The sequence below is a fragment of the Entelurus aequoreus genome, linkage group LG03 (genome assembly GCF_033978785.1).
Source record: "Entelurus aequoreus isolate RoL-2023_Sb linkage group LG03, RoL_Eaeq_v1.1, whole genome shotgun sequence".
Lineage (NCBI taxonomy): Eukaryota > Metazoa > Chordata > Actinopteri > Syngnathiformes > Syngnathidae > Entelurus > Entelurus aequoreus.
In genome coordinates this window covers 47,368,617-47,395,198 of record NC_084733.1, presented here as the reverse complement: position 1 = coordinate 47,395,198, position 26,582 = coordinate 47,368,617, and the positions used below count along the sequence as shown (strand labels likewise).

The 26,582-nt window shown below is 38.8% G+C and overlaps 1 protein-coding gene across 4 annotated transcripts in view; it reads left to right on the top strand.

Moving 5' to 3' along the window:
- LOC133646519 (rho guanine nucleotide exchange factor 10-like) overlaps positions 1–26,582 on the top strand; it is a 121,316-nt gene that overhangs the window by 8,264 nt on the left and 86,470 nt on the right. For all 4 annotated transcript variants that reach the window (XM_062041964.1, XM_062041962.1, XM_062041965.1 and 1 more), the window contains exons 2-4: positions 11,853–11,959; positions 21,282–21,626; positions 25,035–25,349. In XM_062041964.1, coding sequence (XP_061897948.1) covers positions 11,923–11,959; positions 21,282–21,626; positions 25,035–25,349 — 697 coding nt within the window. In that variant the 5' untranslated portion in view covers positions 11,853–11,922. The remainder of the gene's footprint in view (positions 1–11,852; positions 11,960–21,281; positions 21,627–25,034; positions 25,350–26,582) is intronic.

Below are 26,582 nucleotides of genomic sequence, written 5' to 3'. Positions count from 1 at the left end.
CATTTGTTACCAGATTCGCACCTTCTTTCTCTCGTATTACCACTTGCACCGCACCGCTAGCTGTTAGCATCACAGCTAACGTTACCATGTCGCTATCCGTCTGCTCCGCTGAAGCGTGTGACAGTGCTCACGTGACAGTATGTGACGTATGTAAGAAGGTGCGCTTGTTTTTTATGTCTCTGTGAGAAGGAGAGACAGGAAAGAGTGAGAAACGCATGCAGTTTAATGCCCCGCAGCTAAAAGCAACTGTGTGAGAACATATATTGGAATATCAAGATATAGTCATTTTCTATATCGCACAGAGACAAACCCGCCCTTCTTGCATTGTTAGATTGGAAAAGGCTTTGTGAAATGTGCTGCGCGGTTTTCATTCATTAAGTCAACCATTTGTGAGGTCAGAATTCACTGATGTTCTGTTCTAGTTCATCTCCAAAGTGTCTGATGGCGATGAGGTTTACCAACACCAACAAACGTATTCATCCATGTTTTTATTGACTCTAAAAAGTGCAAACCCTAATCCTAAAGGATTGGAATATTTAAGATTCGTAATCTAACAGGAGTTCCATTTGTTGTATAATGCACCTCATTTTCTGCCGTTGAACCTGTTCAGTCATTGTTGAGCTGGTGTCCATCCAAGTTGACTTTAAGAAAGACACATTTTAACTTGGTCTGGTCACCAGTCAGTTACTGTATAGGGCACTTATAGACTAACAGCTGTTTTGGACCATGGGAGAAAACTGGAGCACCGCAAGAATGGGCAGAACATGCAAACTCTACACAAATGTCTGAACTGTAATTTGAAGGCATAATCACCTAGTTGTGAGCAATCTTAAACATAATTCAGAATTTGGATTTTAGTTGAACTTGCTCCACCCCACATAATATTGAATTGGAATTTGAATTACAGAAAGTGAAATTAAATTCATTGCTATTCAGAGAAAGTCCTTAAAGCCAGGTGACAGGCACTTTTTTCAGAATTTTTCGTTCACAATCGTTATGTAAGACAAGCACAATGTTTACATTTCTTTATGCACTCTAACTAATAAATAAATACGAGCAAAAGTCCACTTACGATGGAGCCTATGGGTGTCTCTCTGTTCGCCTTTAAAGCTCTTAAAAACATGCAAACACTTCCGTCAACGTTTTATATACATGCTCTAAGTATATATGTAATGTACAAACAGACTCATTCATAATAACATGTAATATTTATGTATTTTACTACTTTTAAGGTGCATTAATTTAAAAAAAATACTCACTGCAGATATGTGCGTCAACAAACATAATTAAACATCACAATACAATGTCTGCTGTCACTGGGTTGTTGACTGTTAGAATGTTCATATGGTATTTTCCCATTCAGATGAAGAGTGACTCAAAATCTTCACAAAGAAAAAAGGAAGGTGAAACAAAGCGTCTTTTTGGGTCTTTTTTGACAATTCCGGATCTATGTTGGCTGTCAAGTGTACCAACCTCTCAGTTTATGTCCACTTCATTCACTTTTATTGTGAACTACATAATTTATGATCGAGAATAAACTTTCACCATCTCCGAGGCAAGAAGCAGCTCACCAGCTCATGATGTCAATACAGCAGCATTGGGAAATTATCTCTCTTTGATCAATGCATCGGCAAATGTAGGTCCTTAACGTTAGCGCTTATAATAACAATATTGCTAATACTTGGTTAAAATTCAGGTCACAAAATGTAAAGGGAGTATTGCTGGCGCTTTTTGGATGGTTATTTATTGGGTTTTATGGTTGTAATAGACGCAATAGACAATGACGTCATGGCTCTCATTGGCTCCATTGTAAGCAGACTTTTATGTATGTTTATTTACGAATTAGAATTCCATAAAAAAAAGACATGTGTTTTTGTCTCTCATAAGGATTCTGTATTATAGGCACCATTCCAAAAAAGTGCTGTTCCCCTTTAACAAAGGTTTTAGTCTAAATACTAAATCATCTAATTTTAAATCATTTGTATCTTTCCTTTCATTTGAATATTAACAAATTACACAAAACTGTGCTAAATGCAAGAATAAAGTATAGCAATTGTTAATCTATAAGGTATTATTGTCACATCTAATCATCATACACAAAGTTCCTCAGAAGTTTAGGTTGAAACTAGGGATGTAACGATATGAAAATTTCATATTAAGGTTATTGTGACCAAAACTAAAAAGGTTATCATTATTATCACAGTATTGTTGACACACTGAACATTTTTGATGAAATTTAGTTGTTGTTGTTATAAGATTTTTTTTTGTATTTTTTTCACCATTTTGCCTAATTTGAAAGTTGTAATATGATAAAATAAACTGTTTTATAGGAGGTCAATTTATTCTTAATTGTCAATTAAAATAAATTGCTGTAATTAAAATGTGTACATGACCATAGTCGTAATATTTCTATGAAATAAGCAAATCAGTCAATATACTGTAAAGCATGATTCTAGGATTCACCAGAATTATCAGTTGTAATTTCATTGAATTTTAATTAATCTACCCATCAATTTAAATTTAAATTTAAATTGCGATTTACTTCCTTTTACTCCTTCCTTTTTGCATCCTTAATTCAAATTCATGGAGGTAAATTTTAATTTGGGAAACATTATATGTTGAAGTTGTAATTTTGCACATGCTTGGTTGTGATGCAGACATGCTATCCACATTTACACCAGCCTGTCGTCGTAGAATGTTGACAGCCAAATGTGCAATTATCAAAGTCATTTTCATGAATTCTGTTGTCAGTTGGTGTTCTCCTTGTCCCTATCGGTTTTAAACAGCAGTAATCAGAAATATATAGATGAACAATTTGTCTGCATTAATCCAAAAAGCCAAATATTTCCTGCCAAAAGCAGTTCATGTATCCTAACATGTAATGACATGTTAAGTCTATGCTAAGTCTATCATCACTTGTCTCTCACTCACTAACATTCACTTTTTTAAAAGTGGCTGATGATATTGTTTGACATACATAGGATCATTTGATTTTGGAAAGCTGTATTTGTTTCTCCTGAAAAATTAGATAAAACAATATGAATATGGGGTTCAAAAGCTGAGTTTGCTCTTCTTGACTATGTAACATCTCCTGTCCGTGCTTCATTCATCACAACTAAACATTTCATAGCTTCCTTTATACCCACCCTTCCTTCCCTTGGTTCCAGACATTGAATAGACAGATGAGTCACCATGTGGAGTTTTTGTTAGGGCTTGACCATCTTTACACTAAAGTGAGCCTGCCATTCAGGAAGAGAGTGTGTGCTCTGTGCTATGTGCCACCTTTTCACCCAGAAAATAGACTGTGACATAGTTCTCGGCTCGCCTGCAAGCGGACTCTAGTCCTGACTCCTAAGTGAGGCAAGTGTGGACATTGATTGCATGAACACAGCAAAATAACCGATACGACGAAGCAAAGCAAAACTGAAATTTGAGTGAAAGTCATCAAGAAATATGACATTATTGTAAACCCAGAAGCGTAAATACAACAGTTAAACATACATGTTTCTTTTCAACAAAGGTGCCCTGCTGCTCATTACCATTTGATGAAGTCATTAGAAAACACGGTCTCCTTACTTGATCACTGACTCTATAACAACCCACGTCACCTTTCAGGTGACTTATGTGCAGTCAAAATAAATTGTGTTAAATTGGACAGCTGTAGACATTATATAACTTTCTCTTTATCTCAGCTGATTATAGGTCAGCTGGTTAAAAATCCACCCAAGTTCTACAACTGTATGTAATCTTGAAGACGTTGTGTTGTTTTGCATGTGTGAGTTTCTTTGGACAATGTAAACTTCACAGCTGCTGTTCAATCGAGGTGCAACTTCATGCATCTGCGTAACTGAGCATTTTTTGGTCTACTGACAAAACTACATGTCTGAACGCTAATCGAATTGAGCTTATCTGCATACCAAGTAGAGTATCTTTAAAAAAAATAAAAAAATGTGAGTACCAGACTGCAAGTGTCACAGTCATACCCTAACAACAGCACCTCAGATGGTTTATGCCAAGTAGTACACAAAGATAAGTTCTTAATGGTTAGTCATTGATTATTATGTCCATCCCTAATACAGTGTATATAAAAATGTACGTATACAGGGGATGACAATATGTTGTAGTTGTCTTCAACCATGCATCGCTAAAACAGTCCGCAATTCTGTGTTTCCCACAGAACTGCAATCTATTTGTAGCATTGGGGTCGTGACCAGGGCAGTGTTAATATGACGATAGTATATATCATTTGCATAATTAGCTATTGCTCAAATATTTAAAACAAAATAAAAAAAATAGCTAAATAAATGTCACACATTTATAAGGCTGAAACGACGCCGGTTATGTAAATACGTCGACGCCGTTTTTGTGCGTCGACGCGTCGCATAATTACGTCACACTACCGTCATGGCGGAGCGCAAAGCAGACTGTGCGAGCGAGGGGAAAAACGCACGCCAAAAGTCGTCAAAAGTGTGGGAGTATTTCAATACACAGCCTAATAACGTTGTTGTATGCACACTGTGTCGAGCGGAAATGGCCTATCATAGCAGCACAACGGCTATGAACGAACATTTGAAAAGAAAACCATCAACCATCAACTAGTCAATCGTCCGCGTTAGCATACGTTGTCATCATTACACAAAAACATGAATGTGTCATTTGTATCTGCTAGGGGTGTAACGGTATGTGTTTTGTATTGAACCGTTTCGGTACGGGGCTTTCGGTTCGGTACGGGGGTGTACCGAACGAGTTTCTAAGCTAAAGCTAACTTTAGCTGCTAAAGTCTTAACAAGTTGCTTTGCTCCTCTGCCTCTGTCTCAGCACGCAGCATTGTCCCACCCATACAACCATCTGATTGGTACACACGCAGCATTGTCCCACCCACACAACCATCTGATTGGTACACACGAAGCATTATCAGCCAATCAGCAGTGCGTATTCATAGCGCATGTAGTCAGCGCTTCAGTGTCGAGCAGATAGGTGTTTAGCAGGTGAGCATCAGGCAGCGGACTCTCCCCAAATGATAATAAACACCTCCCAGTCAACTACTAGTAACATCACTATGAGCCCGTTGACCTACTAGAAACTTAAACTGCAGCTCAGCTCGCTCGCAGTCCTGGCTTGAGGTGAAGGCTAATTACCTCTCAGTTCCAGCCACATCGACCCCTTCTGAGCGCCTATTTTCAGCTGCTGGGAATATTGTAAACAAGAAAAGAAGCAAAGCAAGTAGACATGCTAACCTTTCTTCATTACAACTGTTAGTCACTCACTGGAATGAGTAGAATTGGTTATTCTGTACTGTGTTGGACTGGATGTTTATTTTGCACATTTTAAAAGCAATACTTAATGTTTACAGTGCTCCAGAATATTTAGATTGGTACTTTTTTGTATTGGATGTTTATCTTTATTTTTGCACATTTTAGCAAATAAGCAATACTTTCACTTTTGTTGAAATGTTTACACTGTTGTTACAGAATATTTCGTTTTGCACTTTTTTGTATTGGATGTTTATCTTTATTTTTGCACATTTTAAAGCAAAATAAGCAATACTTTTACTTTTGAAATGCTTATACTATTGCAGAATATTAAGATTTGCACTGGATGTTTACTTTTATATTTGCACATTAAAAAGCAAATACGCTACTTTTAATTTTGTTAAATGTTAAAAGTTTTAAATGTTTACATTGTTACAGAATATTTTGTCAATGTTGACTGAGTGGCCATACTTTTTTTTTTTTTTAAATAAAAGCCATGCCTTTTGAAAAAACTGGCCTACTTTTATTTTTTCATCTTCATTTTAAATAAAATAAAATAAAAAATAATCGGTAAAAGGAAAAATAATCTATAGATGAATCGAAAAAATAATCTATAGATTAACCGATTAATCGAAAAAAATAATCTATAGATTAATCGATAGAAAAATAATCGTTAGCTGCAGCCTTACACATTTAATGACTAATCCAGGGGTCGGCAACCTTTACCACTCAAAGAGCCATTTTGGAAAGTTTCACAAATTAAACAAAACAATGGGAGCCACAAAAAAATGTTGAAAATTTAAAATGAAAAACACCGCATACAAAGCTTAAATTGCTTTGCGCTATGTTAACCAGGGGTCTCTGACACACGCACCGGCACGCATCTTAATAAGGAAATTTAATGTTAGTGCGGCCCACGACTTTTAATTGAACGGCGCTTGATAGCGTCTTTCTTGCCAACCCTCTCAAGTTTCTGGGACACTCCCGAATTTCAGGACGTGCTGGCACTGCTTTTAGCGCCCTCTACAGCCTGCCCAAACAGCGTACCTGCTTGGCCACATGTTGAATGCAGCTTTTGCTTGCTCACGTAAGTGCCAGCAAGGCATACTTGTTCAACAGCCACACAGCTTACACTGACGGTAGCCGTACAAAAACAACTTTAACACTGTTACGTTACAAATATGCGCCACACTTTGAACCCACACCAAAAAAGAATGACAAACACATTTCTGGAGAACATCTGCACTGTAACACAACATAAACACAACACAACAAATACCCAGAATCCCATGCAGCCCTAACTCTTCCGCTCAACCGACGCACGGAGAGGGGGGGGGGGGGGGGTTGATGTGTGGGGGGGTTTGGTGGTAGCGGGGGTTTATAATGTAGACCGGAAGAGTTAGGGCTGCATGGGATTCTGGGTATTTGTTGTGTTGTGTTACGGTGCGGATGTTCTCCAGAAATGTTTTTGTCATTCTTTTTTGGTGTGGGTTCACAGTGTGGCGCATATTTGTAACGTAACAGTGTTAAAGTTGTTTTATACGGCGACCGTCAGTGTAAGCTGTGTGGCTGTTGAACAAGTATGCCTTGCTGTCGCCTACGTGTGCAAGTAAAAGCAACATATAACATGTGGCCGGGCTGGCACGCTGTTTGTAAATGCCATAGAGCAGTGGTCCCCAACCACCGGGCCGCGGCCCGGTACCGGTCCGCGGACCGAATGGTACCGGGCCGCACAACAATAAAAAAAAAAAAAAAAAAAAATTATTTTTTTATTTTTATGAAATCAACATAAAAAACACAATATATACATTCTATATCAATATAGATCAATACAGTCTGCAGGGATACAGTCCGTAAGCACACATGATTGTATTTATTTATGTAAAAAAAAAAAAAAAATATATTTTTATTTTTTTAAATACCCCCCACCCCCCACCGGTCCGTGGGACAAATTTTCAAGCGTTGACCGGTCCGCAGCTACAAAAAGGTTGGGGACCACTGCTATAGAGGACAATTAGGGCACGCCCTTGATTAAGTAATTAGAGTGAAAATAGGATAATATTTGCCCTGGGAGATTTCTAGGAGAGGCAGTCTCCTGGGATAATCGGGGGAGGGGGGGTCGTTAAGTATACTGGGAAAACCGGGAGGGTCGGCAAGTATGCAGCTGAGCCGCATCAGAGTGGTCAAAGAGCCGCATGCGGCTCCGGAGCCGCGGGTTGCCGACCCCTGGACTAATCTGTGTTCCTGGTTATTTGTATCAACATATATTTTTCTTGTTACATTATTTTCTTTTTCCTTATTTTTTAATTGCTGCTGCTTATTTTCTTATTACAGTACATTGTAACACAGGCTGCAATCGCTACACCCCTGGTTTATTTACATATATTATGTAGAAATTATGTTAATCTGTCACGACAGCTTCATATAAACAAAAAAAAAAAGCAATGCAACCATACAGAATTAAGGTTGGCTCTTATGCTGCTTGCCTAATGGTACTGTTTGCAACTTCCATACAGTAGCATTTTACAAAGCAAAAAATGAAACAAGAACTCCACCAGCTAGATTATGTTACCATTAGTGGTTTAACAGAACACATTTGTTTGACAATTTGTCTATATTTTTCACAATAACTCAGTTTATGCAATAAAAAAAAAATTAGCGGCCCGAATAGAATGATTGGTGTTTACGGCGGTCACTTACCCGGTCTCGTCAACATGTACGCTTTTCTATCACACATAGAAAAGCAGTCCAAGAGAGGCAACAAACAATTTGCAGTCATGTTGTTGTTGTTATGATAGAACATACTTTCAATGATAACTAACTCTCGCTATCCAAATTGCTATTATATACATAAAATAGACAACCCCATTGACAGACTAAATGAATTGCCATCACACTTGTTTTAAACTTCTATACACGTTTAACAAATGGTATTTTAACGGAACAAAATTTAACTAAAGCATAACATGCATTTCTACTTGGAGGCATATAGTCCCAAAACGCTGTGGAAATTAATATTGACCGCTAACTTTGGCTAGTCTGCTGTTCTGCACTCTGCACTTAGTGCTGATAAACTTCGGAAGCCTTCAAAACAAATAACGTATTCAATGTTTTATGTAACATGATTGCCAGAAGATGGCATCACATATATCACCTATAACGTAGAGCAGGGGTGGCCAACCAGTCAGAGACTAAGAGACACTTTTTTACTGTGTTACTGCAAAGAGCCACATCCTACACATGGGCACACATGAACATCACCCCATCCCTTCCTCACACACACACACACACACACACACACACACACACACACACACACACACACACACACACACACACACACACACACACACACACACACACACACACACACACACACACACACACACACACACACACAGACCTCTGCTCAGCCAGATTTATTGTAAATGTCACATACCAACATGACTCCTACAGTACTAAGACCACAGGCCAGTTATTTTCAACAATTAACATTGTGTGCACTGTCTCACACACACACAAACTCTCAGTTCAACCAAGTCCACAAAAAAAAATATTAATATTTTTTTCTGTTACTATATGCATGTTGCTTAGTAGGACTTCTGGCATTCCTTGTGACGCTGAAGATTTGAAGCTTTGAAATGCGCTAATGATGCCTGACATATAAGGCAGAATGGCTTGCCATTACGTTCAACAAAAAATATAAACACTTCCACTCTGTTAATAATTTCTTGTGTTCTTCTTCATATTTTCATTTTGCTGTGCTTTGTTTTCCTGCCATTTTGAGAGCGAACTTGTCACAAATTGTTTACTACTGTGATCTCTCGCACATGCATGTTTGACGTCACTCAAACCGGCTTCGGCTTCTTCTTCTTATGTTAGACTGATGTTAGGGTTGCGTGTATTTTCAATGTACGTCCAGGGTTAAGAACGGGTTAGAAACAAAAACAATTGTGGAGGCGAGCGCACGTAAGGGAGGGGCAGAGCACTACAAAGCACAAAGCAGCTGTGCAGGGCGAGAGCTCGTCTGTGTTTTGTTGAAATATAATTCACTTGTACTGAGGCATTATTTATGTTTACATTGTATACAAGAGGTTATTTGGAATATTTCTACCTCTGCACTTTTTCTAAAACTGTGAATGTTACAGAATGTGACTTACTTTGTTATGCTGTCAAGCAGTGTTGGCGTTACCGCACTTTGTGTGTCTTTTTACGCATTGAAATCAGAAAGGACGCGCAATTCCTGAAGCCCGCATGTTTTTTTTACCTACCGCCCGGTTTGCTTGTTTTTTTTATTGTCTCGATTATCGCTTTCCGTCAGTGTTTTCTTTTGTTTATATTTGCCGGGTCAAATTTCCGTCCCCGTTTATTGCGTTTTTATTGGTCATAAATTTTGATTTGCCGAAAGTTTTATCAATGACAAATACTACCTCAGTTTTCACTCAGACAAGTTTACCGGGAGGGGCTGTCAAAATAAAGACTTCATGGTAAACACTAAGGCACTAATAGAGTTGTTACACCTTTCCTGCTTCCGGCTCCCAGACCGTAGTCGAGGAGCGGAGGGGAGACGTTTCTTCAGGGCCGATGTACTTCGGGGGTAACACCCTTCACTTTACCCGGCAGTGGGTCTTTACAGCTCCGGACTCGAGGGTGAATGACGAGGCCGGCGGTTTGTTGCAACTTTGTGACTTTATTGGTGTCTTGCATGCAGCCATTCACCAAGCTACTAGCACCTGCACGCACTCACTGTTACCGCTCCCTTACCTCTCTCGCCCACCCACTCACTGACGTCACTCACCTGACATGCTGTCATATCTTAAAGGGCCACAAACACACATACGCTACTCTCATGACAGAGTTAAGAGCCGCATGAAACCAGCCAAAGAGCCGCATGAGGCTCGCGAGTTGCGGGTTGTTAAGGTCTGACATAGAGTGTTCCCTTCCTATATCGCAATATCTTCATTTTATTTTACTTTTGGTGACCCTAAATTTAAAATGTAAATTAATGTATGTATGGGAAAAACTGCAATTGCAATCTACAACCATCTCGCCAGTCTCTACCTGCCAGTGCACTGCACAGCACTCTGCAAAAACTAATGTTCACATTCTCCCTTCTGGCCTTGTGCCCTGCTAATACTGTAGGGCGGGGGACAGAGATGCAGAAGATTTTACATTATTTGCAGACAAAACAAGCTTTCAGACTCACAATAACTTACAGTATCTTGGTGGCTGTGTCCCCGCCTTGTGGCTTTCTTTTCCATAGGAGTGGACAGTTGGAGACTTTGTTTGTATTGTTCTATAGTTTTTTGTGAATAAAACGTGGAGTACATACATACCTCAACAATGAGTGCTTTATGCTACAGCATGATGTCAGTGCAGGGTAATTTCTTGTGGATAACAGGAAACTTTTTTTTTAGCCCTTGACTGAAAGTGTCACCTCCTAGTTGTGAATGAACTTAGATTGTGAGGGTGAGGAATGCACAGTGTCTCTCATTCCATTTAGCTCTCTTGTCTGAACATGCAAACACACACTTCCCCTGGGACATCTACTTATAACATTGACCCCCAAACCCAAAATGTTCATGATACTTTTTATCAAACAAAATAAGTTGTTGAAAAGGTAGGTAGCTAGGTTTTGTTTATTTTAGAATCATTTACTAAAGTAGACTAATATATTTTATTTCACAGTATGCCTGTATGTGGCAATTTGCTTCTGTATTCTGTGGTCTAATCTACAATTAGTTTATTTTTAGACAAAGCACAATTTCTTAGTTTCTGGCCCAGCTGTGTAAACGCACATGATTCACCGTTTTTCACACCACTTTCTACACAAGAGCACACATACTATTCATTATAATGGTTGTCAAGACATACATTGTTCTACCATTTGCATGGCACTGTTGTGTACGCCATAACTCAAGCTTGTGTCAACAGTGCTAAAAACAATACAAACGCTTCTTTTGTTGATATTTGTCCACTGATTTGTGTGAATTAGTGCTGCCTTAGTTTTCAATCAGGCCTACAGCAAATAATAGTTGGATAAGTGGAAGAGTGAGATGATATATTGGTAACTTTTATAATGTATTCAATAGCAATTGTAGCAATGGTTTGATACTATTAAATGGAAAATTCTTATGTTGAATTGGAAGTAGGCAGCACTGTGGGAACAGGGGTTAGTGCATGTGCCTCACAATACGAAGGTCCTGGGTTCGATTCCCGGGCTCGGGGTCTTTCTGTGTGGAGTTTGCATGTTCTCCCCGTGACTGTGTGAGTTCTCTCCAGGTACTCCGGCTTCCTCCCACCTCCAAAAACATGCACCTGGGAATAGGTTGATTGGCAACACTAAATTGGCCCTAGTGTGTGAATGTGAGTGTTAATGTTGTCTGTCTATCTGTGTTGGCCCTGCAATGAGGTGGCGACTTGTCCAGGGTGTACCCCGCCTTCCGCACGAAAGCAGCTGAGATAGGCTCCTGCACCCCCCGTGACCCTGAAAGGGACAAGCGGTAGAAAATGGATGGATGGATGGAATTGGAAGTATTGTGGGAATCATGCAATCTGTTTTGCCTCCTCATGACATTTCTCTTTTTCCCTTTGCTTTAGGAATGTGTGTGTGCATAGTTGATCCCCTGCATGCGGTCTGAAGAGCTTGTACAGGAGAAGAGGTTTAAACATGGATATAGAAGACTTTCCTCCACCGCCTCCTGAAAGTAAGGTCAACAGTACTTCTTCCAAAATTCTTCAAGGCTTAGGCATTGTAATATGGCCGATTAGCTCAGTTGGATAGAGTGTGGTGCTAATAACGCAAAGGTCGGGGTTTCGATCCCTGTACGGGCCATCCTTTTTCTAGATACAGTTGCTCTTCTTCTAAAAAGTTTAAACATCATTAGTTCTAACCATAAAGGGTGCTATTCTGCCACTAACAGCTTTTTCCTAACAGTGCTTTATAGTCTAATTAAATAAACTGCAACATAAGCTAGAAATTATTTCCATGGTCTGTGTGTTTTATTGTTTTACTGTTGCAGCCTGGTGATCCAGAGTAAAGTCAAATTGGGTATGTACTGCATACATGTACACTGGTATTTTTTTTCTAAATACCGGTATTACAATTTTAGGCTTCTGGTACAATAATTTGTCATTTCACATCTGGCAACACTGGTTTCCAGGAAACATTATTGCATTAATATCCTGTACAATGTAATTATTTACACAAGTTGAATTTGAGATCAGTGTCATCGCCAAGGGCTTGTCTTAAATGGTCATCTTTCTTTCAGAGCAGGGGTCTCAAACATAATTTAACCAGAGGCCACTGGATGTAGAGTCGGGGTGAGGCTGGTCAGCACAAAGTATTTACTTAAGAATTGTGTTTTAACCATGTGACTGAATTTGCTAATGGTAGGCCTTGAGTCATTTTAAATTCAAAATTGAAGAATGTTCACGTTTTATATTTTGACACTGTTAAGGTTCCCACAGAGATGGTCAAAGACACTTCAGCTTGCTAACAGACAGTTGGTCTTTGTGTTGCCTAATGTGTGTTTGTTGTGCTGTCGTTTCTTTGTTTGCACCATTATTATAGTTATATATAGTTAGTATTTTTCTAGAGGGTTTCAAGTTTTTCATAATATATTTAACTATTATCCGCCCAGGGTGCGCGTGCCATAATAACACTAAACTATGAAATGAAGTAAAGGGCCACAAAATAGGGGCTGCAAGTTTAAGACCCCTGCTTTAGAGGAGCATTGCAGTTTCAAATGATTGTCAAATTCAGCTAATTATATCAATCTCCTTAAGGACTTTTGGTAGATGTTGTCATCTGTTGTTGGGATTGTTCTCTCAGGACTCATGAAGCTTTTTGAGTAAACAAAGATTCCACCACTCCTCCACTGTGGAGGCTGTGGGCAGACACTTGAAGGAGTTTGGAGAGTAAAATGTGCTGCGTGTGCACCAGACAACGCATCCCAGTGTTGGACTGAATTTTGGTGCAGTTGCACGCACACATTCAGAAATAGACACAGGCCAGAGAAATCTCCAGCTGGCCTCCCGATTGTTTTGTAGGAGCGATGCTTTTCAATGCAGTGGGGTTTTCATTGAACCTGGGAAAGTGAATTGGAATGTTGCTCAAAGAAAAAGTTTCTACTTGCAAACTCACTCAGTTCACACAGATGAGCAAAATGGATGTCAGGCATTGGGCATTTTTTTCTTAAGTTTCAATTGGAAAGCTTTGAAGTTGGACATAGGAAGCTCCAGTGGGATATGTCTTACTTCCCAGCAGTCTGGAATGCAGCATGGGCCCATAAATAACAAATGAGTTTACTTCACTCACATACTTGTATTGTATTTGAACTAATCAAGTCATAAAAGCCATGGCCCGTGCAGTGATCGAACCCGAGAACTTGGCATTATTAGCACCACTCTCTAACCAACTGAGCTAACCCGCCATGCAGTTTGAGCAGTCCGGTGGCCATCAAGTGAATGCCCTGGTAATAAAATGAATTTGATGAATGAGAATGTTCACAGGCACGGCACTGTATTATTTACATGTGGGCTTTTACTATGAAGGGCTGGCTCTGGCTTTCAACGAAGGCGGAGACTTTTCTTACCTCTCCCATATCTCTCCTTGTTTTGCTTCTTTATCTCATCGTGTTTTGTCTTAAAGGGGAACTGCACTTTTTGGGAGAATTTTGCCTATCGTTCACAATCCTAATACAAGACAAGAAGAAAAAAGGGGTTTTTTTTGCATTCTAATTGTAAAAATTGGCTTGTTCTTGGTGACTGGCAATGCAGCTAATGGGAGCCATCCATTCTACTGCTAAAATGCATCCAAAAACCGCTAACAATATTTAAATTACAGTCCGTAACCTTTATAATAACCAAGCTGTAGCGACATTGTTATGGTAAGAACTAACACTAAGGAACTATTTTCCTAGCGTAGTAAGACATCGTCTTAGGACAGCATGCTAAGGCATTAGCCGTAACCTAGTCACAGCAAGAGATAAGCTAGCTTTTGCATAAGAAGCTTAATCGCTTTTGAGTTTGTAATGCACAACACAATGCGATAGGACACCAATCTGTATTGCTTGTTTTCCAACACGTGACTTCTTCCCTGTAGTGGACACCAATGGTGGTCAACCAAGCTAAGATGGATGTTGTACAGCAAGCAGCGCACAAACTGAGTACAAAAGAGGCTTAAATCTTCCTGCAAAAAGCAGATACAAGCAAAGTATGAAACTATGCAATGGAATAAATCCCTATACTTTATAAAAAAAAGATTTGTCGAGTGATATCAAGGATTATACGTTTGTCGTGTTGCCAGACATATCAACGACGTGTTCCCAGACATATCAAATGATTGTGCTCCAGACGCCATTCAAAACGCCAAAACAGATGGAAACTTGGACAAGCATGGAGGTCTACAACTACTTTGTGTGTGACTGGGTCAAGGAAATTGGTATCAAGACTCTCCCGGATTAATATTTTTGCTCGGTTAAGGTCGCATTTCATGATTCAAATTTGCGTATACTGCCATGTTTGTTGCTGTTGCACGCGCCGTTTACGAGTCTTTATCAAAATATAACTATAGATGTCAACATTGTGAATGTGCTAAAAGTTTAATTTATGATTGTTGCCTTTGGTAAAAGCTAATCTCTTTTAGGTCTTGCTCACATTTGAATTCTTCTATTTAGACACGCCGAGTTGGTGCTTTTCAAAACACTCGTAGCAATCATGTGTTTAAGAAATACAAATAATATCAAGATAAAATAATAACCATTAAAAGTATTTTAAACACACACTTAACAAAGTGATCACTGCAAGCTCATGCAATATTCGACTCTGCTCCCTTGGACTGGAGTGTGAGCTGCATGCTTTTCTTGTCGTTGTTTCGTAAAATCTTGCTCTCTACCTTACTTTTTGATTACCTCTTGAGGAACTCTGAAGAAACATTTATCCTTTTCGCGATCTGAACTATTCGTACAGCCGATGTAATACTACTATAGATATAGGCACAAATTCACCCTGCCCCCATCCCCCACCTTGCCGCTTTACCCCCCGCAGTATGATGGACAATAGAGCAGCGACCCTGGGGGCTGCAGCTTCAAAACAGCTGCGGCCGCCCTAACCCCGTTGCAAGTCTGGAGTTTTGTATGTCGTACTATGTGCTTATGTTGCTTGAGGGTTTTTTTCCCCAACTGAGACCCCAGTTGCAGCTTAGTTCGAGAGTTGCTTTTTTCTCCTTACCCTTCCTCCCATGTTTACCTTAACTTCCTATCTCTCTACAGGGCACTGAGTGGTGACGTTTCTGTCTTCCTGTTCTGTCTACCGTATGTCTGTTCTTGGATGGGTTGTACTAAAAACTAATTTTGTTGTACTGTACTTTTAATATGCAATGACAGTAAAGTTCCATAAAGTTGCATAACTTCATTTTTCAGACTCCTACCAGCTTCGACACAGAAAAATTCAATTCAAAATGATCTTCTGTTTTAGTCCAGCACCATTTAGTGTATCTTCACCTCCACCAAGAAAGGTTGACACTTACGTATTCACCCGTCTCACTTGGTGTGCCTTATCTGTGTCCCCACCTGTACCATTAAAAACAAACAGATGGAAAAAGACAGATAGAATCTTTGCTTCCAGGTTTGATCCTTTTCAACCACCTTGGCTCACTGGTGCCGATAGACACAAGTCACTGTTTTGACCTGTGGCAGTAGTCGCAGCCCATGTTTTAACACAGTTTGACTACAGGGTGGAATCACTACCTGTCACTACCAGATGCACTGTGGTGATTTAGAGCTGTGTGCATGGCTGTTAGGGACTTCAAAGCTCCTGGCTTTGCTGAAGGGCCTCGCTCTAAATTCAGATTTATTCTCCTAAAAAGAGGTATAGCACTCTTCAATGCTGAACCCTTTTGTAGCAATTGCCTGTAAAACCCACCTTGTCAGCCAACTGATGATGAACATAAAATAATTACCCAAATGTGCCAAAAATAGTTAGGTTGTTAAAGAAATACATGGTGGAAAAGTTGCACAAAGAGCTGCCTAGAGGAAGGAAGATAAATGGGTAACAATAGTCAATAACAGAAAGGGGTTAAAGGCAAAATAGGCCAGAAAGGAGAGAAAACCGAAGGCTTTCAGAGGTTGCATTGAAATGCTGCCAAAAATTAGTGATGAGTTTTTTCTTCAAAGGGAACTGCACATTTTTAAGAATTTTGTCTATCATTCACAATCATTATGAGAGACAAAAACACACGTTTTTTGTTAGTTTTTTTAATTAAACATTTTTTTTTGTATTCTAAAGTTAAAACAAATGTTTGCAAGATGCGGACAATAGGAGTCCCCTATGTTGCCTTCAAAGGCCTCTAAAACGTACAACTGTCCATCGAGAGTCGCTATAATATTGATCTTGATACATGCAGCGCGTTATGCTTGTTAGTACAACTACAAACACTGTCAAGCTGGCTGTGTGCAAACAAAACATGAAATGTGGGCTAATACTTGTTCATGTTTTTCAGTCAGTACCGATTTGTGTCCTATCGCATTGTTGTGCATTACAAACTCAAAAGCCAGTCAGTTGCTGGTGCAGAAACTAGCTTACAGCTAATGCCGTAGCATGCCGTCGCAAGGAAATGTGTTACTATGCTAGATAAACAGTTCCTCGGTCTTTGCTTTTACAATAACAATGTCGCTACAGCTTGGTTATACAGGTTACGGAACGTAAATTAAGAATTGTTGGCATTTTTTGGATGCATTTTTAAGAGTGATATAGGCAGAATGCATTCATCCCATTAGCAGCATTGTTAGCCACCAAAAACGCGCCGATTATTACAAATTAGAATCCAAAAAACCCCACAAAAATATTGTTCATAAGGATTGTGAATGATACGCAAAATTCCCCAAAAAGTGCAGTTCCCCTTTAAAGTTGTTTAACCTGTCACAAAATGTCCACATTTCCTGATCAGGCTTATGACATATAGAAAGACGGGCAAAGTTGTAAGAATTTGCTCATAACCATTTTCCGGGATATGGAAACAAATTTTAAGAAAAACATTTCAGTTTAACCTATTTGAACAGTGTTTAACTTTCTTTTGCAGTCTTATATGGGTCCTATTATGCAAAACCAACTTTTCTTATCGGTTAGTGCCTGTCTGGTGTATTTGGGATCCCCATAAGTCCCGTAAATGTGAAATCAAACCATGGAGGCATGGCAGAGATATTTCTAAAACAATCTTGCCTCCACACTTGCTCCAAGTGAGCCGTTTGGAATTTGAGACTTTAGTGACGTCTTTTTGCCTTAGTTATGTCAGCAGATATTGCCATACATGGCAGAGGTTTACTGGAAGAGCTTTGCACAATTCTACCATTTTTATTCAGTTGTAGTCCAACGTTGTTATAAGTTCCTTATTTTTCTCTATCCTCTTGTAGCGGGGTAGACTGGCTAATGCATGCACATGCATGCTAAAATTCTCGGCTGTTGCCATTTCTAAAAGAATGTTACACAACGTTATAACTTATATCTAAAAACTACAGCATGGCTGACAGGGTGGTGACGCAGTCAAAGGGGGCATAGCACGCAAAAAGCAGCGCAAAAAAGCGGCTTCAAAATGGTCTGTAAAACAAAATCTATGCAAAATTTCGACCAAAATACCTCCATTAAATCTTACCAGAACACAATTAATCCTCTGATCATATTACAGAAAAGATCATTCACAAGGTTGTTTTTTTTAGAACATACTAATAATCTGTTTATGCAATCAAAGTTGCAAAAATTTGATGATCTTGTTAAATATAATAATAATAATAATAATAATGGATTAGATTTATATAGCGCTTTTCTATCGACTAGATACACAAAACGCTCACAGACAAGGGAGAACCCATTATTAATTCTCTCCACATTCACACGTAGGTGGTGGTAAGCTACATTTGTAGCCACAGCTGCCCTGGGGTAGACTGACTGAAGCGTGGATGCCAATTTGCGCCTAGGGCCCCTCTAACCACCACCTATCATTCATTCACCAGTGTGAGCAGCACTTGGAGCAATGGTGAAGTGTCTTGCCCAAGGACACCACGGGAGTGACTTGGATGGTCAGAGACGGGGATCGAACCTGGAACCCTCAAGTGTCTGGCACGGCCGTTTTACCTACCACGCCATGCCGTCTATATATAATGTATCAATAATCTTATATAAAGCATTAAATAAATTATTGCCGCCTAACCTACAATGTTTTTATAAAACACCAGTGCGGGTTCATAACTTGAGAGGTTTTGGGTATTTCTCATTGCCGAAACCTTAAACCACTCGCAGACGTTTTTGTGTGTCTGTATGCGGAGTAAAACTCTGGAACAAACTGGATTTACAACACAAGCAATGCCAAACTATTAATCGATTTAAACTGTTAGACAAACATTGGGTCTGGTTAAAATATAGAGATTAGGGTCTTTAATTTGAATTGCTGTTATACTCTGTATCACAGTGATATCTGATATATTGTCTATTAGCATTGTTAGTATTGTGTCCCTTATCATTGTTTGTATTGTTCATTCTTATTACATTGTTGCTTCAAATTATTGTTACAGTCAGTGTAATAATTATTGTTACCTGTGGTACTGCCACCATGGTATAACATTTGTATTATAATCCTTGAACAAAGTAACAGTGAAGCTCAATGTAATAATCACTGAATGGAGAACTTGGGGTGGGATTAAATAAGTTCTCTTCTTCCCACTCTTTCAGACAAAACTGGATCATCATATTTACATGTTGTACATTCCCTTTTGCATCATATTAATTAATATTATCATATTTTGTCTACCTTGTACATTTTCTGTGTCATTGCCTGAAATAAATGAATAAATTAAATGAAATGTAGACCACAAGAAAGTGTTTTATAGGTAGAAAAAAATCATAATATGACCCCTTTAATACCATATGCTTAACAGAAAAACAAGGCTCACGACAGGAACAACGCACACCAGAATTGACTTCACATGAAAAGCAGTGGGACACCAATGTTTTAGATTGGTGTTTACATGTTGTTAACAAGCAACTCACCTTTTCACTTGATTGGCAATTAAGAAAGTTGGATGCTATTTAAAACATTGATTGTCCAATGAAAAAATACTCAAATATGAATAAACTTGAAGTCGCTCTGCATCATATAATGAATTTGTTTGAAGTCAGTGATTTAAACTCAGAGTTTTTAAGAATTAAAGGGCTGCATTAATAAATGTCTGAACACACAAGGACAGTGTCGGTCAAAGGGTGATAGAAAGGTTTCAAGAGACACAGTCAGTCAGGCACAAGCCACGTTGTGAAGGAAATTAATGCCTCGAGGAAACTTGGAATGTTGTGTTATCTTTGTGAACACTTTCAGGATATGAGCGTTAAACTTAAAATTGCAAGCTAACACAATCAAGCTGTGAGGGATGGAGAAATAACTTTCAAGGAATTGTAGGTATGATTGGCTGAAAAATTATGACTAAAATGAATATGACAGGATTTTAAAAGATAATGTAACGTATATTATTTTAAAAGATAATGTAACGTATGTGTACTTCATATATTTTGGCTAAACAGGGAATAAAGCATAAATTATTTCCTGGAGGAGTAACAGTTAGCTTTCTGACTGGCCTGATTTCAATGTGGAAACTGGAAAGACATTTCTTGTTGGCTTCCTGTCTGTGGCAGAGTGAGCACACCCTACAATGCTTTTAAACATTAACTTTGTCATGAATCTGCCGTAGTGTGAAGACCTGATATGCTGCTCTCAAACGTTTTTTTGTGAGAGCACACTGCTCTAGTCGACCCCACCCTTAATTATATGTGTAGCGTTTAAACATACAGAAATAGAGCTGCCCCCCACTAAAGCAGCCTCAGAAGTTGTTTTTATCTAATTTAACTATTTTTGTATTTTAGAAACCTGCTTTGGCTGACAATTTAGCGACAATGTGTTTTGTTTTAGAAATGCATTCAAAGAAAATGCAAGATAGTATGTACTTGCATTGTTCGAGGGCTTGACTTTTAATTGTGAAAACATAACTTTTTTATGTCTTTTAGATGTTCTCATTCTTCCAGGTAATTCAATAGATTGTAACCAGGGATGTAACAATATGAAAATTTAACATCAAGGTTATTGTGACTAAAATTATCATGGTTATCATTATAATCGTGGTATTGTTGAATGTGCTCAAAAAGTATTTCACATACATTTTTTGATAGTTATTTTTTTTAAATAACTAAAATGAATACGCACACTGTTAAAACACCCACTATTTGGCATGTAGTAGTTTTATTTAGTTTGGTTCTTTCTTTATTTATTATTTACTATCTGGTTTTAGGCTACGCCAGCTAGAAACATGGGAGTTCCCAGCTCAAACCCAGAATCCGCCATCCTAGTCACTGTCGTTGAGTCCTTGGACCAGACACCTCACCTACCTTTAAATGTAAATAATGGGTTTTCTCAATGTAAAGCGCTTTGAGTCACTAGAGAAAAAATATAATTAATTTCACTTCATTAATACTGTATATAATGATGCTCGTGTGGTAAAAGTGCAACTTCAATTATTTGTGCATTTGAAATCCTGGTTTATTTAAACAATTTTTCCTCAAAAGACATATTGAGAATATAGAAAGTGTGTTTTATTCAATTAATCAAATAAATGAGTTGATAAATTACTCAAGTACTAAAATAATTGATAGCTGCAGCCCTACATTTTAACATGTCAGAAATTATGTAAAAGAAACTGAGCTTATGTTATTTTGCAGTCATATGTAATTAAAAAAGCACAGAGACTGAGTCGCTAACGCTTGAGATTCTTGATTTGGCTCCTTGATTCTGTAAAAATATTACACGGGCAAACTAGTTTTGGTACACGCAAATTTTGGCCATGTGACAACTGAGACAGTATACAAAAACCGCCACCAAATGTCTAAAAACTATTGTCTAAAACCGAATCAGGGGGGCATACCACAGTACATACTGTCTTCCCCCTAACCCGGACTTTCATTAAGTTGCATCATGTTTATTTCTTTGTGCAGTTTTTGCCGAAGACGAAGATGACGGCGAAGCATTTGACTTTGAGGACAGTGATGACGATGCCCCCGAGGCGGATCGGTCACTCCCTACCCCCAACATAAAGGAGCAGTGTCAAGGTGACCTTGTGTGTCATAAAGCCGAGGGTGACCAAGCCAACCTGGCCTCCCAGATACCATCCAGCATACCTGACACTGATCCATCAGCAGAAGTTGTCGCATTCACAGTAGGTGAAGCAGCATTGGGGGAAGATGGGACATCTGCTGCGGAAGGGACTGATGACAAGGAGATAGATTTACCTCTGCCCCCTCCACCTGATGATGTTCTGGAAACTGACTCCGGAAGAACAGGTTTGACTTTTTCTGGTGCACATACATTTTGTCATTATTCTTTTCATTGTATAACTCATAACTTTTGCACTTGGTCAAATTTGTCGAAATTATTTTTACTTGTTTTGATTAAATTATCTCACTAACCCCTTAAAGGAGAACTGCACTTTTTATTATTTTTTTGCCTATAATTCACAATTCTAATGAGAGACAAGAACACATATGTATTTTTTTAATGCATTCTAACGTGAATACAAGTCAGCTTACAATGAAGCCAATGGGAGTTATGATGTCATTGTGTCTATTCCGACCATAAAACCCAATAAATAACCATCCAAAAAACGCCAACAATACGGTACTCCCATTTACATTGCGTGACCTGAATATTCACCAAGTATTAGTGATATTGTTATTATTAACGGTAACGTTAAGAACCTACAATTAACGACGCATTGATCAGAAAGAGGAAACTTCCTTTTGCTGCTGTATTGACATCATGAGCTGGTGAGCTACTTTATTGCCTCCAAAATTACTGTACTGAATTACTGTTACTATTAAAGACAGCCGAGAAGGAGCAAGACTGCTTACTCAACCACTACTTTTGTTGTACCCATAGGCGAGCTTGCGCGCCAATCTAATGCACTATAAATCTAATGCAGTGCACTGTAATCAATGTCCTCGGCACACTGTTCAGCTATTAATTGGACAACTTCACAACACACAAAGGAAGACAGGTATATGAGATATATAAATATATATACATCAGGGCTGTACAGTGCGAGCATTTTAGTCACATTCGCGACTAAAATTTGGTCGTGCGAGTATTGGAAAAAAAAAAGTAGTACACGTGCAAATACAGATTTCAACCTTTTAATTAGCATTTTTCTCCTAAAATAAATCCATACACATTTGATCAAACTAGAGTAACATTTTTGCCCATCTGTTTAGCATGTTTGAAATAAACCTAAACCATAACCGAATCGACAAGTGATTGACGCGGAAGGGTCACTGACAGTGGCGTGCAGTCACTAGAGGCAGGGGAGGCGGGGCCTCACCTGCCATCATGGAAAGAAAAAAAAAAGGAAAAAAAAAAATTAAATTGTTATGTGTATCCAGTGATTATACTAAAGTTATTTTCCATTTAACTTCACCAGTTTTAGATTATTTTTATTTTTATTTTCACATTTGCCGTTCAAATACTGAGAAGAGACGGTGCGGTGATCAGCAGCCAGTTGAGGCACGTCACTCAGTTGTGCCTCAACATGGATTGTGCGCAATGACTCGGCTAACTGCTGGCCTGCTGTGCAGTGAGACCGTATTGCTATATGAATTATATTATACATTTCCATAGTTTAGTTAGCTGAGGTATATAATGTACAGTGTATTTTGTCAACAACTGTATGTGTGTAACGTATTTTTAGTGCTGAGCATTCATAAAACTCTGCTGCGAAGACATACTGTGTGAGGCTCGTCTCATAACCCCGCCTCCTGGTGCCAAGCACCTCCGCCGCAGAATGCACCGCCCGACAGGAGCGCCGCGGCCACACCAACCAAAGCCCACACCCAAACCCTCCACGTGCAAGACCGAATCCACCCAAAAAAAGTCACTTAACAAGAAGCCAAAAAGTGCAAAAACAACAATGCTCGCGCTGCAGGAGCCGCGAACGACCGCAGGGACACAACATTAGGTACACCTGCACTGCAGGTTCATATGTTTGTAAATCTGACTGTGATGATGCAGTCGTGCCTCACCAGACATTAACCTCACCGCACGCCACTGGTCACTGATATGTGCGGTCAAAGCTGTGTGTGCCCTCCCTTCTGTGCCATGCACAGAGGGGAGGGAACATGGCTGGATCCCCTCACTCACACACTCAGTCTTCCAACATGGAAGAAACAAGGTCTTAGTTGGAGGAACTGGTCAGTAAAAGACAAAAAAATGTTCACCGCCTTAAAACTTGACACAAACTGCACTGCGCGGCAGTAACTACAAAGGGTCTGAGGGAATTTGAACAACAAATCCAACCAACAATACCATATTTGTTGACAAGAACATACAGTTATGGACGCACAGTCAATCTATTTATTAAGCAGAGGTAACACATACCAGTGAAAGATTCAAAAGAGCTGCCGCCATAGCTGACAAACTACCGCTGCAAGTCTGCTAAGCTAACAAAAACAGCTCAAGCTAAAATGCCTGTGAGACTCAGACTGAGCGTGAACTTGCTGAAGTCACACGTCTCTAGGCGACAGGCATAGCATTTTAAAAGTACACACAAAGACGCGCTCACTTCACTCATATGAAACTTATCTCAACTGCATTATGCCAGATATTTGAAGTTTTTTTTAAGTAACACATGATTTACTTTCCCTAGTAATTAATTATATTTATTAAAGAGTAATTCCGTTAGAAATTCAATACATTTTTTGGTAAAGTAACCAGTAAGTATAATGAATACATTTTTGAAAGTAACACAGCCTGTCATACAGCATCATCAAGCAGTTGGCACGTTGGTGTTCCTGGCTAAAATCTTTGCGTGCATGTCCTATAGTAATGTTTACCAATAAAAATCACCATTATTAAAAATAAATTATGTTCATGTTGTGCTGACGTTTAAACATTTTCTCTTAAACCAGGGCACTTTATTTCCAATGTTGTTCTTTTGCGTTTTTCTTAGGTGAAGGATTGAGCATAGCTAAATGTTTTTTTAAAGAAGACTAGAGATTATATTTTACTTTTCTCATATTATATTTAAGGCTTTTTCTTTTTTCTTATCTCAAAACACCTCTATGCAAAACCTACTTTTGTTACTTGTTGGTACCTGTTTTTTGTATTTGAGATACCCATCAATCCCGAAAATTTTAAATCAAGGCATGGTTGAGATATTTAGTTACGTCAAAAAATATTTTCATTTATAGGTTAGTTTATGGGCCAAACTATATGGGATATGACAGTAGCCGCTAGCGAGGATGCTACGTTGTCAAATTTGCAGGACACAGATAGAATGTGTCATCAACATGCATTATCATGATATGACGATACGAAAGTATTAAAAGTGCTATCGCTCGCAAAATGTATGTCATTTATATCGTATATCTCGCAACCCCACTAAGTAATTGTATTTTGTTTGTTACACTGCTTAATTGGTGTGTGCAGATAACCATTTAATTGTCCATTAAGTGCATATTTTTCTTATATTTATATTTATACTTATGCAATCCAATTTTTACGCAATCAAAAAGTCACCTGGATCAATAAAAGTGACTGACTCTGCATTTTTCTATAATTGTATTTGACTTGTATCAGTCTACTACTGTTTTTCTTAATACTTGCCAGTTGACGGTATCTGAGTCCAAATTTTGTACCATGTACCGTATGTGAAAACTCCTTGTATCCTTCAATCAACTTGATCGTTTCTGTTGTAACAGGAAGTGAAGACCAGCTACACGCCACACCTGTTCCAAAGGGCTCCTCGAAAGTCAACCCTTACTCTGTGATTGACATCACTCCGCTCCAGCTGCAGCAGGTCGAGCAGCACGGAACCCCTTCTTCTCCTCCTGAGCCAGGAGAGACCAAGGAGCAAGTAGAAGAAGCCCAGGATACCCATGGCAGCCCTGGTGGCATCACCCCAGGCTACTCCGTACCAGTGCCCTGTGGCTATGCAACCCCCTCTGGTGTACCACTCATCACACCTGCTTACACAACACCTGTCATCATTCGTCACTTCTCCGTGGATGAAGATGGTAAAATTAAATATTATCATTTATTAAATTTTTGTTCTACTGTGTATCCTGTTCAGAGCTGGAGCTCACCCCAACTGACTTTGAACTAGAGGTAGTCTAGACTGATCGTCAGCCAATCACACAAACACAATGCAGTTGTTATAGGGCCACAACAACTAAGGGGGCCACAACAACTAAGGGGGCCACGTGATAAGGCAAGGCAAGGCAATTGTATTTATGGAGCACAATTAGTACACAAGGCAATTCAAAGTACTTAGCAGAAAAATTACAAGAAGGCAAAAATAAAAAATATTAGACCAATTATATATATATAATCATCATTCAAATTAAAATCCAAAAATAAAATCCTATAAAAGCAGTCATAATTCAAATTAAAATCAATCAAAGAGTGTAGATAAAATATTTTCGGTTGTCATATGCAATTAAATAAGTGTTTTCAGCCAGGATGTGAACATTGCCAACGTTGAGGCATGTCTCACATCTTATGGAAGACTATTCCAGATTTTAGGAGCTTAAAATTGAAACAGTCTTGGCATGTTTGGTCCTGACTCTTTGTATTGCAAGCAAAACTGAACTGAACTGAACTGAACTGAACTGAACTGAACTGAACTAAACTAAACTAAACTAAACTAAACTAAACTAAACTAAACTAAACTAAACTAAACTAAACTAAACTGAACTGAACTAAACTGAACTGAACTGAACTGACTCTAGGCACTAGCAAGAGACCGCTCCCTGAGGTTCTCAGGGCTTGAGATGGTTCAATGGTTCTAACATGTCAGAGATTTACTTTTTGCAAAAGACAAGGAAAGTTGTTTTAAAGTCCATTGTCTGTACTCACTCCGTTAAGTGTTTTTGGCTATAAGTCAGAAGGACTATTGTTGTCAAGTTGACTGAAAAAATTGCCCATCACAACTAAGTAATAAGATTTATGACAACTTCAACTGGAACAAAAATGTGGAAAATCCTTAAAATCCCATAATAATTAGTTCAGTTAACTTCAGAAAGTAAGTTAAGGTGGGCCTTTCAACCAACAGGCATGCGCCAGCAATGTGACGTCACGCGAAGTATGTGAATGGGTGGATGTTATAATACAAACCTACTTACAGTAGGTACAGTGACGTGCTATATAAATACAGACCATTTACCAAGTTGAGCCAACTTGACTTACAGTTGTAGGAAACTTGATCAACTGTATTGAATAAACATATTTTAAAGTTATCTCATCTAATA